At 33.3% G+C, this 16485-nt stretch overlaps 1 protein-coding gene across 31 annotated transcripts in view; it reads right to left on the reverse strand.

Annotated features, from left to right (window-relative positions):
* Positions 1-1808: 1808 nt before the first annotated feature.
* The window catches only part of LOC127128400 (uncharacterized), a 35136-nt gene continuing 20459 nt past the window's right edge, over positions 1809-16485 (reverse strand). For 4 of the 31 annotated variants that reach the window (XM_051057670.1, XM_051057653.1, XM_051057663.1 and 1 more), the window contains exons 3-8: positions 5654-5705; positions 3972-4421; positions 3691-3836; positions 3096-3372; positions 2579-2851; positions 1809-2470 (exon numbers count right to left, since the gene is read on the reverse strand). In XM_051057670.1, coding sequence (XP_050913627.1) covers positions 1985-2470; positions 2579-2851; positions 3096-3372; positions 3691-3836; positions 3972-4280 — 1491 coding nt within the window. In that variant the 5' untranslated portion in view covers positions 4281-4421; positions 5654-5705 and the 3' untranslated portion in view covers positions 1809-1984. Of the gene's footprint in view, positions 2471-2578; positions 2852-3095; positions 3373-3690; positions 3837-3971; positions 4422-5284; positions 5389-5653; positions 5706-7652; positions 7817-8850; positions 8945-9034; positions 9139-9308; positions 9604-16485 lie in introns of those variants that run through there. The other 27 variants (XM_051057672.1, XM_051057675.1, XM_051057666.1 and 24 more) reach the window with 25 other exon arrangements.

A 16485-nucleotide genomic window follows, 5' to 3' on the forward strand; every position in this document is an offset into this window, starting at 1 on the left:
ATGCTGATGTAAGTCCAGTGATTGGCATTCAGGCTCCACGTTTGCCTCTTGGTGTGTGTTTTGGTTCGGATGCTGATGTAAGTCCAGTGATTGGCATTCAGGCTCCACGTTTGCCTCTTGGTGTGTGTTTTGGTTCGGATGCTGATGTAAGTCCAGTGATTGGCATTCAGGCTCCACGTTTGCCTTTGTGTGTTTGTTTGTGTGTGTGTCAGCCGAGCTACGAATGCTCTGATTCTTCTCTCGTCCGAGAAGATACGTATGCATAGGATGCGACATCCTAGCGAGCATGTGTCGTTTCCCCAGTCCGAACTACTTCGACTCTGATGTCTATGCCTGATAGACTAAGTAGGCCCAGGATGCGGTATCCTGCCGAGTCAGTTTCAGTCAGTTTCTTTTGTCTCTTTCAGCCAGTGTGTGTGAGTTTGAGCAGTGTTTAGCAACCAATATTCCTTCCTTTTGTGCGTGGATCCCGTAGAGTACTACGGATGCGTAGGGGTGCTAATACCTTCCCTTCGCATAACCGACTCCCGAACCCATCCTCTTTGGTCGCGAGACCATGTTCTTTCCCAGGTTTACTTCGAGCGTTTCCTTTCCCTCTTTTGGGATAAATAACGCACGGTGGCGGCTCTGTTGTTTCTTCTTTTCCCGCCGGTTTTTCGCGTGATGCGACAGAAACACCTAACAAACATATGTCGCCAACACATCATCCTACCATATCCAAAACACCTGAGAAACATATAACACAAACATTTTCTACCATAGCCAAAACATCATAACATCACAACACCAAAACATCATAACATCACAACACCAAAACATCCAACAAACATATGGTTACCAAACACCACAACAACCATTTCTTCCTTTCCCAACGAAACATTCACACCAATGTCGTCGTTCAATCGACCAGGCCGTTCACCAATAACCCCATTAACCCAAACAACACAACTCAACTACAACGACATGGGCAACCAACTTAGTTACGACAACGTATCAATGCATACACAATAAGATGTAGAATTACAAGAACTTATTAGGGAATCCAGTGACGGTGATGCTCCAGGTACCTCGTATCAACACTTGGGATGAATCAACATATACTTGTATGAGAAAGAATACTTAGGGGATGTGAAACCGATGACATGTATGATCAAACGAGTCGATCGTTAATGTAAACAATATTCTCGTATCTAATTCAATTTAAATTAAATATTATTCATTTTATTGAAGTTTTTTAATTAATTAAATGGATTAAAAAAAATATCAAACAATAAAGAGTTCCGATGAATTGACGTTTCCTCCTAAAATAACAAATTAGATTGGTTTAACCTATAAAAGACGTCAATTCAATTGACTTGACCTCTAATTTGTCAAATACAAGCCCCAATTCAATTAATTTGTGTTCAATGTTTTAATTTTTTTTTATTTGAAACATAAGTAGTTTGGAAATTAATGAAAAAATATCATTATTATGATTATTTTGAAGAAAAAAATTCAGAAAAATCACTTTAACAAATCAGATAAATCCAATGATTATTATTTAAATCTTTAACTATTTTGTTGAGATTGTTTGGTCGAAAAATCACTTTAACAAATCAGATAAATCCAATGATTATTATTTAAATCTTTAACTATTTTGTTGAGATTGTTTGGTCGAAAAATCACTTTTAACAAAATTGGTCATAAGTAAAATCACTTACTTTCACATGCAATATGTAAAACTTTTGGGATAGAATTAAGATACTCTCATGTTCCAGCTAGACCCTTCAAATCTAAATCAATAAAAATACTAAAATTAAAAACTAAAATAAATAACAGAATTAGTTACATTTATTTTAAGTTGAGAGTTTACATAGTTATTAGTAGAAAAGACTTGCAAGAGTACAAAAGCTCAAAACTTGATTAATTTTTATTTTGCACCCATATCACTTAATTTAACAAAACAGAAAACCTTTAACTTGGAAATCTCCTTGACATTCTTGATTTAAATAGCTTCTGCATCTAAGTTAAGGAAATTCTTTATGATTCCCATCATTTCTCCTCCAGGGAACCGCCCCAAACACCCCCTTGCAGCTGCAATTTCATTTGATTCATATACTGAATCGCCGCTATAAGATTGAGAGCATTTGCCGTCTTTCTCTTCTGTTTCCAAATCGAAAGCCAAATCTTCGCCGGACTTGACACTTGGAAGAGGAAATGGATCAAGAGAAGTTTCGCGAATAACGGATTCGCCAATTGCACCTACGAAGTCCTTCAACCGACAAATAGAAAACGGAACTGGTTCAAAGCTGTGATCTCCGTATTCTACTGGTGTAGAATGGTCTCCTGTGACACAAAGGAAAAACTGAAATTTTCCTGTTGATTCTGCTTCCCAGAGTAATCTTGCCAACTGCCCGATTGCAGTATCAACAGCTTCTAATGCTTTGACTTTGAGAATGCTTGCTTTGTCATGGCCTGCATCATCTATTGCCTGCAGAAACAATAACATATGGGATCCATTTAAAATAGGTATGAAGTTTTGCGGCAAAATGCTGAAAAGTAAAAACAGATGAAGAAACCGAAACTTAAAAATTTCAACCTTAATATGAAGGAATCCAAAGTCATAGCCATCTGAGGGACCTGCTTTATGCTCATCCTCTCCAGGTACAAAAACTCGGGGGCAAGACTGCGAAGGAGCCGAGAGCGCCTTAGCTATTGCTGTTGCTTTCGAAGTTAGTAGAGTTCGATAGTCTCCGGTTGCTCCAGGTGCTTCTAGAATATCAATACCAAGTGATAAGCCTAGACCAGCAATTATTTTCGTTGGAGCTACCATGCATGGCCTCAAACCGTGTTTATCTGCAAATGGCGTAACCTGTAATATATAATGTAAAAGCAATAAATGCAATAGCTATTACAATTTACATATACACATAACCGTTTAATACACGGATTGTAGTTCATCTTACATAGTCGCAGAAAAAGTACAAAGTCCCTGAAGTTATTGAAAGACCACTTCAATAGTTATGCTTCTTTTTTTAACGGAAAAACCCGATACGATACATCTCACCTTTTTAAAGATAATTGTGTAGATTATGTTCTGAACATAAAAAACAAACCTCAATTCGAATGCCACATCCTCTTAAAAGGACAACATTTGCAATATTCTTCCCTTCTGCGGCACGTTGAGCATTCACAGGATGAGAAACCAAAATTTTCGTTATTTCCTTAGACAGCTCATTAACAACATCAGCAGTGTTCCTTGCTTCATGAGATTCATCTAAAGCTTCTGCTTTCAAAAGTAAGCGGTTGTCCTTTAACGGGTCTGTCCCGGATATATTTCCACTCAAATTTGGTCCTTTAACAACCACTCCACATCTATGTTCTGTAGCATACCTGTGAAAAGAATTACAAAGACGTAGAATGACCTGTTAATATTAGTCTGTTGAAATCATGAGTTCATGTCTTAATCAACTTGTAAATTGTAATCACAACATATCAATTTAACTTTGAAGGTTGAATTTTAAAATTTTGGAAAGAAATCTTTGAACCAGACAAAGTAGAGCTCAACCATCCAAAATCCTCCAAATTTACGATATGACTAAGAGATTTATTAAAACGATTTCTCTAATAAGAACCACGTTAACCATAATGAGTGGTCACCTACACCAACAATTAACCCTTAAATCTTATAGCAACCTTAGACATCTTCACCTGACTCTGACTTCATATTGAGGGAAAGATGGAAGCTTCATTCCATCGAGGGCGGCACATAGTATGGGACCTTCTTCTTCAAAGTGCCTGTCAGCTCTCCTACTAGTGACAGTTCCAGTTTTCTCATCAAGAGTTGCAAAATTTGACTGCAGGAAGACAGTTTTTTTTGACAAATATTTCATCAAGCTATTAGCATGAATAATGCTTTTGAAAAGTAAGGTTAAGGGGAGATTATTTTGAAACTGCATATAAATAATAACGAAAGAGAGTTCTGCACAAACCTTAAAAGCAATGTCACCCGGCGACATGGCCAATCCAGCCCCCATGGATTCAAATGCCCCTCGACCACGATAATAAACTCGAGGATCATAACCCAAGAGAGAAAGATGAGCAGTATCACTTCCACAAGCTAAGCCAACTTCTACAGGGTCCATTAATCCATTAACCCCAGCAGATGCTATCCCATCCAAATTGGGAAGTTTCGCTGCCTGAAGAGGCGTCTTGTATCCCAACCTTGGCAGCGACACATCACCCAACCCATCAATCAAAACAAAGGCTACTCTTTTCTTTGGCAACTTTGGACTACCCATTAATCTCTTTAATTTTTTTCTCGGATTATAAATAGCAGCAGGGTTAAACAGCAAATAACAGAAGCTAATATCTATCTATACTCAGCAACTTCACTCTCACGGTGCCTTCACAAAAAGCACGAGCAGCGTATTACCAAATTCCTGTCACCATAAGTATACTTCAATACGTATATATGTTAGAATATTATAAAATATCTTATAATATCCAGAGTAGTCAATCCCAGATAGCAGCACGGAGAGGCTGACCCCAAAAACGAGATAGTAGGATAACGTATAGTGAGATGACTGTTATTTGATCATTTTTTAGATAAGTTATATGAATAATAATTATATACATATGAAGTGCAGAGGGAAGAATAAACTGCAGAGAGAGGCGAGGGAGGAACTTTTGATTTTTTCTTTGGAATGGCTGAGTACAAAAACGTCGGTGAAGGAAGGTTAGGGTTGATTTTCAACTCAAATTTGATTGAAAAATCCAAAATTACTCTTAAAATGTTTTAAATTTTAGGGGTAATATCGGTTTTTCGGAGGGGAAAAGAATAGCGGGACCGAAACCGCTCCAGGCCAGGAACTGCTCCACCTCAGCTACCCACTAATTACCCTATAGTGGCCGCTATAGTGTTCTGCACCGCTAAGACTCTTCCCATAGTTGCCGGCCTCCACTCCGCTATAGCGGGATAGCGCCACTATTGGTCCATGTATCCCTATAAATAAGGATTAGTATTGAATCTATTGCATCAAATCAATAGTCATTATCAACCATATTTTTCTCTCATACACATAATCGCAAATCAATATTCAACACATTTTTTTTGGCAAGTACTCAGAAACACACAAATAAAACTAATCAACAAGATTGAAACTTTATTTCAGTTTTGTTAGTCACATTCGTTATGGAAAGTTAGGTGTAGTTCTAAATCATGTCAAATCTTACAACATAGAGTTGCGTCAATTTTTCCATTTTTGAAAATCTTGGCAAAATGTAAAATAATAAAATCAAATACCTTGATTGATTAATAGAGGAGAGTGTTGTAGCAATGGCACAACACAAAGAGTGATGCACTATCAAATTTCTTGTACAGAATTAAGATTGGCACAACATTATTTCCTTTTACATATAAAACAAAACACAAAGAACACATTATTTCTACGCAGACAAAACAAACAAATTAGGTAAAATAGGCTAAATTAATAACGGATCATTCTAAAAACACAAAACTAATGAGAGTTGTTTCTAAACTCATATTCATTATTAATCATAAAATCAACAAGCAGCGTATTTAAGGGACAGTTGGTGAAAGCTAGCTCTAGAACAAAGCAAAAATTAAATTCATACTTTACGGCCCTACAAGTTTGTTAATCATAAAATCTACCTGGAAATAGGAGATATTGTGAAGTCTTTGAATTGGAACTCCAAAACAAGGCCTACAAATCAAAATAAAACCAGTTATTCAACATAAAATAAAGAAATGCAGCCTTTAAAAGAATGTACAAAAACACATGCATAAACACATGAAAAACAAAACACAGCATCTCCAAATAACTTTCTTGTCTTTTAACAGAACCATGGCAATACTGTCTACCTTGAAACTAAGGCTCTGGCTCATGACCAAATCTTTGACAGAAAAAATAAAACAAACTTTTTTTCTTTAAATATAGAGCATAAAAGACAAGCCAAATATCAAACTTTTTTCCTTTAAACTTTGATATTAGATTTTCATTATTTTAAAATGGACACTAGTCATTGTCATCAAATGACTTTGTTAAGATGATAGCCTACAAGTCTGTTATAGTCAATGTAGTCTCAAGCACGAGATCTTAAGTAGGATCGGTCGGCTTGTGAAAGATCATAAAACTCGGATAGCTAGCACGGCACGTAAGACCCAACACTTTTTTTTACGATCTTGTGAAAAATGGTAATTTCATACCATATATACACATACACAAAAACACGAAATAATAATACAAGCACAATTTCACGATCTTGCTTCAAAAAGCTCGATTTTGACCACGGCGTTGACGAAAATGATCTTTCTCTGATCGTAGCACTCTCAGGCACCCTTAGCACATAAGATCTAACAATCTTATGATCTAGCACTCGATCTCGACTACACTCGTCATAGTAATAGTACGAGCACCAAAAAAACAAGCAAAATTATAAAATAAAATAAAAAGGTAACATTATGATTAAGGATCACTCTCTCACAAAGCGACATTGTTTCATGATTAAATTTCACACAATATATCACTTAATTTTTATTACAGATTCTTTCCCATGCTCTTATGTGAGAGAATTAAACCAATTACACTAAACGTATATATGCTCTGTTGCATATAACTGTGTTCTCCACTGTGTTGTCCTATTATATTAAATTATTTCAAGTACATATATATACTGACTACAATTTCTATCTATATAATATAACACATGCATGCATCATTTAATCATAAGAGTATATAATAATACCACCTATGAAGCACGGATACTTCAAAATCATTGCCGAATCATATCCGAATGTACCAATACGCCCCGATACATTGCCGAGACGTATCGAAGGAGTATCCAAATTTTATTATTTAAAAACAAAAACAAAAAAATTCTGATACATTCCAAAACGGCGACAACACGCCACAGTACGTTGTCGACACGTCTCCGATACGTCAGGGATACAACTAGTTTATCTCATGACTGTTTCGTGTTCTTCAAACTTTCCTCTCTATAAGTACTCTTCTCTCATCGTGACTATTTATTTTTCTATAACAAGAATCAAATTTTCCCCTCTTTCCTATGTAATTTATGATGCACCAATTTATTCTCATTTTTATTTTATCCATCATCAAATTTTGCAAATTCAATTGGTTATTGTTGGACAATGATTTAACTAGTGTATAATTTTAAGGTTTATATATCTATCTAAAACGTATCAGTATCCTATATTTTCATTGACTGACGTATCGGATACGTATTGTATCTGATTCCCGTATCGTGTCTGTACTTCGTTAAATACCACTAACCAACTCACCACTTCATATTTTATAGTAGAACTTTTAATGCTTTAAAAGTTTGGCCATAGCTAAAACACACAACAACAAACAGCAACTGCAGAGCCACAAAAACCTACAGACTTAACTGAATCCATGGCATATGAACACAATTTCAACAAACCAACACATGCAATCTCGGCATAACAATAAACAACTGTAGAGACACAAAAACTAGTTATGTTTCAGCAGCAAAAATTGGTTGCAACACAAAACCACAAAGTTTCAAGGAATTGATATACAAATAGAAATTCAATATATGAGAATCAAGTAACCAACTCATATGCAATTTAGGAAGGCTTTGATGGGTTTGTGATTCGAAGGACTTACGATTGACGCCAAATTCCAGCGGCAAAAAGATTCGCAGATGAATCGATTGAGAAGGGATTGCTAGGATTTCTGAAATCGCAGAAAGAGGTTTGAGATTGGTGAATCCATTGTTCAAATTTTCGTGAGTTTCGGTTTTGTTGTTTCAGATTTCCGAGTGTCACATATGAATGAATGAATGTTGGGTTTCTCTTTCCTGGATTTAGCTGAACTCAATTCACTCAAACTTTAATTTTTAAGTAAATAAAGTAAAATCCAGGAATTTTTACCCCACTCAATCGGATTGGCTAGGGCATATACCCCACTTAATTTTTACTTTATTTACTTAAAAATTAAAGTTTGAGTGAATTGAGTTCAGCTAAATCCAGGAAAGAGAAACCCAACATTCATTCATTCATATGTGACACTCGGAAATCTGAAACAACAAAACCGAAACTCACGAAAATGACAATGGATTCACCAATCTCAAACCTCTTTCTGCGATTTCAGAAATCCTAGCAATCCCTTCTCAATCGATTCATCTGCGAATCTTTTTGCCGCTGGAATTTGGCGTCAATCGTAAGTCCTTCGAATCACAAACCCATCAAACCCTTCCTAAATTGCATATGAGTTGGTTACTTGATTCTCATATATTGAATTTCTATTTGTATATCAATTCCTTGAAACTTTGTGGTTTTGTGTTGCAACCAATTTTTGCTGCTGAAACATAACTAGTTTTTGTGTCTCTACAGTTGTTTATTGTTATGCCGAGATTGCATGTGTTGGTTTGTTGAAATTGTGTTCATATGCCATGGATTCAGTTGAGGCTGTAGGTTTTTGTGGCTCTGCAGTTGCTGTTTGTTGTCGTGTGTTTTAGCTATGGCCAAACTTTTAAAGCATTAAAAGTTCTACTATAAAATATGAAGTGGTGAGTTGGTTAGTGGTATTTAACGAAGTACAAACACGATACGGGAATCAGATACAATACGTATCTGATACATCGATACGTCAGTCAATGAAAATATAGGAGACGTACTTATAGAGAGGAAAGTTTGAAGAACACGAAACAGTCATGAGATAAACTAGTTGTATCCCCGACGTATCAGAGACGTGTCGACAACGTATTGTGGCGTGTTGTCGCCGTTTTGGATAAACAAGAGAAGTTTTTCATCATGCATATTTAAAAAGTTCCCTAAATACTTGTCTTTTTAACACAGCATACCTGGTCAATTATCCCAGAGAAAAATCCATATTCAACATGAGTTCTCCATTCCATTAGATCTTGTCGTGAAATGAATCTGCAGCTGACATATCTTCTATATAGTACAATGTAATTTGATTTATAAGTGTAAAAGAGTGATGGAATGTAAATTGACCTATCAAGAAAAAAATTATATCTTATTTACCGTCAAATCCACAACCATTAGAACTATTCTTCCATGATAATTTGTTGTCGACCATACTGGCTTGTGCTAAGACTTTTGTTGTGGACCATACTGACATTCAAAACCTAAACAGATCAAATAATACATAAAGATGATTATTAAAATCGTTTTCTTATATAAAAAAATCATTTAAAAAACCTAAACTTAGGGTTTAAGGTTGAATAAGCTAATAATAAAACCTAAACTGAGAAAGTCACACAGAAATTATTTCGAATCGGACCATCACCACACTCACCGCATGAAACATGTTGCCACCGCCATAGATCTACCATCGAAAAAATTTGAATCGTAGATCTCTGTAAATCCTCCCAAAACCCTATAGTCTTGGTTCAAGAAAAGGAAAAGAGAAGAAAGAAGAAGCGGAAGAGACAGGCAGCGGAAGAGAGAAGAAAGAAGAAGAGGAAGAGAAAGGCAACAAGAGAGAAGATATCAGAAGAGGAAGAAATGAGAGAAAAGGATGAGATATTGAAAGGCATAAGGATTTCGTTGCAAATAGATAACAGATAAGGGGGAGAGAGAAATGAAAAAAAAAGTTTTGGAAAGTGACTTATTGAAAGTTGAATAAATTTTGTTGGTTTTCAACCAAATGAGAGGAAAACTGGTTACTAAACCAAAATAATAGGCATAAAATTGTATAACCAAATTAAAAACCACTTTCAAGTGCTACTTTGGTTGGAAAAAGTAAAATTTGGATCTAAATTTCCACAACGTCAAATTTCATTATATTATAGATAAATATTGATGGCTATTAGGCATTGCAACCTGGTAGGGAGGGGACAAATTTTATCTTTTTTGTATTCAAACTTCAATCCCTAATAAATATTCATTCATTGCCTCAAATCTAAACAAAGATAATTACTTTAACATAAAATTTGTCTCAAATAGGTTTAGGTATCTCTGACTCGTCTCATCCTAGCATATGGATCAATTTTTTAAATTTAAAATAGTTTATTTGCTCAAACTCGTAATATATTCAAAAATCTAGCAAATATTAGAAATAATAATTAACAAAATCTTTTTAAAAAATAATCAAAAGGGTCTGGCCCAAAAGAGAAACCAGTTACATAAAAACAGCACGAAGGTGGTAGTCCCAACAACATCATTCGAAAGAAACGCAATAAGATCATAAGGACAATCTTCATAAATCTTTAATCTTAATTCATGTTGAAGACTTTTGTTCGTCATTGCATCTACATTATGGTTGGCCTCTTTATGTACATGAGATATTTTGATCTCTCATTCCTCGTTCAAGCAGTTATTTATTTGTTGGATCAAACCACCATCTTCCTTTATTCTTGGGTACCTCTTGTTAATGGCCTCAACAATACTTTTTTTTATCAATTTGTAACTCAACCTTCACGTAGCCTTTTCCAAGAGAAAATTTTAGGCCTTTGAGCACCCCCCACATCTTTGCTGAGAATACACTACAAACACCAATATTCTTGGAGAAACTTCCAAGTCACTTGCCAAGTGAATCTCAAAGTAAACCACCACAACTAATTTTCCCATTTTTCTTCACAACTCCATCCACATTGGTCGTGATTCATTTCTCATGTGATGGTTTCCACATGATGCGGACCAAAGTCTGGGTCGAAATGTCCAGCCTTCGCTGCAGATCGAAACTCCTGATGTAGTATCGAAACTTGATATTGATATCATCATTAAACATAGTATGTCTAATATAGTTCTTATCGTGGATCTTCTTATTACGACAATAACACAAGGAATAACAAGTTATCGTCCATAATATTTTCCAAACCTCTAAGTTTCCTTTCCCATAGTTGTTCTGCAAGTTCATACACATATAATCCTACAAACATGCATTGAAGAAAATATTCCAACATGAAGCTCTAACAAGTGAGAGCCATACTGGTTTAGCAACAACGCAATCTCTCAGAGCATGCATCATAGTTTCGATTTCCTCCGTATAATCCCAATAATAGGGATCTCTTGTGATAAGGCTATCATGAGCCAAATATACGCTATGATCCTTTCGGGGTTTTCAAGTTCCAGATAAGCTCCCATTCTGAATCTTGATGGTTGTCACTACTATTGGAGCTTAATATATGATAAGCACTGCGAAATTGCCAATTTGAGAATTGGTTAAGTTTGCACTTCTTTCATTATTCCATATAACCTCCGAAGGGATCCAAGCATAGGTCCAGGAATTGGTTGTTTCCCTATTCCCAACATCCTAATGAATGAGAGACTATAGTGTATGCCAATCCTTACCAATATTCTTCCGAAACTAGAGGCAGTTAGCTTAATAGTTACATTACGAAAGTTCTCACCACCTCAACCATACTTTCCTCTAAGAACTTGGCACCATAGACTGTTATCTCCACTCAAAAGTTCTCATCCAAACTTCAACAAGCATACCTTGTTGGTCATAATAAGATTCCTTAATCCCAAGTTTGACATCATCTTAGGGCTATTGATAATGCTTCAATTTATTGCATGAGTATGCTTCTCACTCTCAGTGTCACCCCAAATAAAATTCCTATGTAAAACATGAATTTCTTTGAGGCTTTCTTTAGGTAGTGCACATGACATAATTGTGTATGTAGGCATAACCTAAAAGATTTATTTGGATAGGGTTACCCTACCTGCAAAGCACATGTGCTTGGATTTTCAACTTGTTAGCTTGGTCTTGACATTCTCCAAAAGATAAGTGAAATCTTTGTGCTTATGAGTTTTACATGTTAAAGGCACACCTGGGTATTAGCCCAAGTCATTTGTTTCCTTAAAATCTGGCATATTCAAAACCTTTCTCTTAACCAGATGTGAAGTAGTTTTAGAGAGCAACACTATAGTTTTAGCAATGCTAACTCTTTGCCATGACTGCTGGAAAAATTATTGAGGACAATTTTCACACAATGCATCTGACTCCTAGTTTCTTTACCAAAAATGAGTAAATCATCAACAAAATTTAAATGAGAGATGATTGAGCCTCATCTATCCGCCTTAATGTCAATCCAATCCCCTTTCTCCATAACTTCACTAATCATGTATGAAAGTTTATCCATTCAGAGCACAAAAAAGTAAGGTGAAATTGGATCACTTTACCTTAATCTTTTTTTCGACTGAAAGTAACCAGTATCATTAATATTTTAAATAATAAAGTATAAACTAAATATCAATGTATTAATCAAACAAATCATATTTTAAATTATCAAAATCAAACCATCCAAATTAACAACGATGTAGGTTTGGGGTGGGTATTAATGTCTCAATTATTTTCCCATACCCATATTTTAAAATTGGGGAAAACCTAAGCTCAAACTCGAATTAAGTGAAAGTGGGTTTTCCCTTTCAACCTCGGCGGGGTAATCACGATATTGTTGTCATGTCTAGTGGCTATGTTAGGATTGATGAGAGAGAATGGAGGGGAACCGAATGGAATTGAATTGAATATAGATTTTACTTTATTGTTTAAGTATTTTATTAATAATATTTTATTTTATTACATAATTTAAAATTGAATGGAATAAATAAATTAAAGATTGGATGAAATATGATGGAATTAGGGTTGGAAATAAGTCATGTCGTCTCCTAGGAGCCTATGGTCCGGCGTACTTAAACCTCGACTCGGCCTAACTTATTTGATAAAAAGGTCACAATCAAATATTTTAAAAACCTATTAATTTAAATAGGATGGGCAAAGACTTTTAGAAAAGTCTATTAGACCGACTTATTTATGTGTAATCTTATATCTTATACTAATTTATAAACTAAGTGTCCATAACTAATTTAACTAATTTTTGCAAAATCTTGAAAGATGTATGAAAATTATAAATAAATAAAAAACACGATGATTTAAAAATAATAATATTTAAAAGTAGAAGAAAAACATCAATCGTTAATTGGTCAAATGGTGAAAACTAGAAAAACAAATGAATTTTTAAATTAAATATAATTAATTTTTGTAAAGCAAAAATATGAAAATCATAAACAATTATGTTTGATGATTTGAAAACAATAGAATTCAAAAGAAGAGAAAAAAGATGAATATTTTAAAGTAAATATTTCTATAAATATATATAAATTTGAAAATGGATAGTTGATTTATTTATATAAATTAAATTTGAAAAATAATACTAAAAATAAATAGTTTCTTTTTTATAAAAAAAGGTAGTAACTTAGCTTTAGAAAAATAAATAAAAAATCTAAAAATTAATTAATTAATTAATTAATTTTTTATAAAGTTTCACTTATTAAGAAAAAAATGTATAACTCTTATTCTAAAAGTTAAAAAGTAATAACAGAAAATTAGTTTACATTTATTCGATAAAGTTTATATATTATAATGTTTTTTTTAATCATGTTGGTTATATTTTATAATTAGTCATCTTCCCTTGCAATTCACGGGTAAGTTTTGTTGAATTATTTACAAGTATTATAATTTTAAAAAAATAATTTAAAGTATAATATTTAAATTATATAAATAGTCTTTTTTATATAATTGGTGTATTTTTTTATATAAAAATAGCAATAATTTAATACTTTGCATCTCATAAAATATAAAAATATATATATATTTTTAACATAATCAATAAATTGAGAAAAAAATAAAATAATAAATATTAATAAAATTTAGGTATAATTAGTCACCAGGTTCCTTAAGTAAATTTAAAATTTCATTTTAGTCCCTTAACAAAAAAAGGTTACACTTCGGTCCCTTAAAATTAGTTTTGTTAGTATTATTTGTCTCTTCCGTTAATTTTGCTGAGAAAACGTTAAGACTTGTTAACGTGGTGTGGCAACTAGGCAATGCACAACAAAATGACTCGGCAAAATGATTTAAAAAACCATTATTTAAGGTTTTCACTTGTATCAAACATGTTTGCTCTTTCATTTATCATATCAAAATGTGTTTTCAGAAAGTTTTGTTGTGTCTTTGTTTCAAGTTGATTCTAGTCTCAATCTCATCTTTTTTTTTCCTGGGATTTTTCTTTCCTGTGTTTGCACATGAATTATAATCAAGCTTGGTTTCAAGTTTCATTTCATCTCTTTAGATCTTAAAGTTGTGTTTTTAGGGTTTTAATCTTCTCCAATGTCAAAGTTGTTAAGCAGTGCTTCCATTGGAACAATTGAATCTATTATTCGTAGAAATAAGATGATAGAGTGTTATTGCCAAGATGATTGTATTCTTTGTATTGTGGGTGACATGAATAGTGTAAATTTTGGGAAGAGATTTTTGGGTTGTAGAAATTACAAAAATCATATGAATAAGGATTGTAATTTCTTTAAGTGGTTAGATGGTGATTGTTGATGAAAGAGATTTGAAAATTCAAAGGCAAAATTTTTGAAGAATCAGGTTATCCATACTGGAGGTGGCAATGCACTTCTTTCATTATTCCATATAACCTCCGAAGGGATCCAAGCATAGGTCCAGGAATTGGTTGTTTCCCTATTCCCAACATCCTAATGAATGAGAGACTATAGTGTATGCCAATCCTTACCAATATTCTTCCGAAACTAGAGGCAGTTAGCTTAATAGTTACATTACGAAAGTTCTCACCACCTCAACCATACTTTCCTCTAAGAACTTGGCACCATAGACTGTTATCTCCACTCAAAAGTTCTCATCCAAACTTCAACAAGCATACCTTGTTGGTCATAATAAGATTCCTTAATCCCAAGTTTGACATCATCTTAGGGCTATTGATAATGCTTCAATTTATTGCATGAGTATGCTTCTCACTCTCAGTGTCACCCCAAATAAAATTCCTATGTAAAACATGAATTTCTTTGAGGCTTTCTTTAGGTAGTGCACATGACATAATTGTGTATGTAGGCATAACCTAAAAGATTTATTTGGATAGGGTTACCCTACCTGCAAAGCACATGTGCTTGGATTTTCAACTTGTTAGCTTGGTCTTGACATTCTCCAAAAGATAAGTGAAATCTTTGTGCTTATGAGTTTTACATGTTAAAGGCACACCTGGGTATTAGCCCAAGTCATTTGTTTCCTTAAAATCTGGCATATTCAAAACCTTTCTCTTAACCAGATGTGAAGTAGTTTTAGAGAGCAACACTATAGTTTTAGCAATGCTAACTCTTTGCCATGACTGCTGGAAAAATTATTGAGGACAATTTTCACACAATGCATCTGACTCCTAGTTTCTTTACCAAAAATGAGTAAATCATCAACAAAATTTAAATGAGAGATGATTGAGCCTCATCTATCCGCCTTAATGTCAATCCAATCCCCTTTCTCCATAACTTCACTAATCATGTATGAAAGTTTATCCATTCAGAGCACAAAAAAGTAAGGTGAAATTGGATCACTTTACCTTAATCTTTTTTTCGACTGAAAGTAACCAGTATCATTAATATTTTAAATAATAAAGTATAAACTAAATATCAATGTATTAATCAAACAAATCATATTTTAAATTATCAAAATCAAACCATCCAAATTAACAACGATGTAGGTTTGGGGTGGGTATTAATGTCTCAATTATTTTCCCATACCCATATTTTAAAATTGGGGAAAACCTAAGCTCAAACTCGAATTAAGTGAAAGTGGGTTTTCCCTTTCAACCTCGGCGGGGTAATCACGATATTGTTGTCATGTCTAGTGGCTATGTTAGGATTGATGAGAGAGAATGGAGGGGAACCGAATGGAATTGAATTGAATATAGATTTTACTTTATTGTTTAAGTATTTTATTAATAATATTTTATTTTATTACATAATTTAAAATTGAATGGAATAAATAAATTAAAGATTGGATGAAATATGATGGAATTAGGGTTGGAAATAAGTCATGTCGTCTCCTAGGAGCCTATGGTCCGGCGTACTTAAACCTCGACTCGGCCTAACTTATTTGATAAAAAGGTCACAATCAAATATTTTAAAAACCTATTAATTTAAATAGGATGGGCAAAGACTTTTAGAAAAGTCTATTAGACCGACTTATTTATGTGTAATCTTATATCTTATACTAATTTATAAACTAAGTGTCCATAACTAATTTAACTAATTTTTGCAAAATCTTGAAAGATGTATGAAAATTATAAATAAATAAAAAACACGATGATTTAAAAATAATAATATTTAAAAGTAGAAGAAAAACATCAATCGTTAATTGGTCAAATGGTGAAAACTAGAAAAACAAATGAATTTTTAAATTAAATATAATTAATTTTTGTAAAGCAAAAATATGAAAATCATAAACAATTATGTTTGATGATTTGAAAACAATAGAATTCAAAAGAAGAGAAAAAAGATGAATATTTTAAAGTAAATATTTCTATAAATATATATAAATTTGAAAATGGATAGTTGATTTATTTATATAAATTAAATTTGAAAAATAATACTAAAAATAAATAGTTTCTTTTTTATAAAAAAAGGTAGTAACTTAGCTTTAGAAAAATAAATAAAAAATCTAAAAATTAATTAAT

The sequence above is a fragment of the Lathyrus oleraceus genome, chromosome 3 (genome assembly GCF_024323335.1).
Source record: "Lathyrus oleraceus cultivar Zhongwan6 chromosome 3, CAAS_Psat_ZW6_1.0, whole genome shotgun sequence".
NCBI classification, from domain to species: domain Eukaryota; kingdom Viridiplantae; phylum Streptophyta; class Magnoliopsida; order Fabales; family Fabaceae; genus Lathyrus; species Lathyrus oleraceus.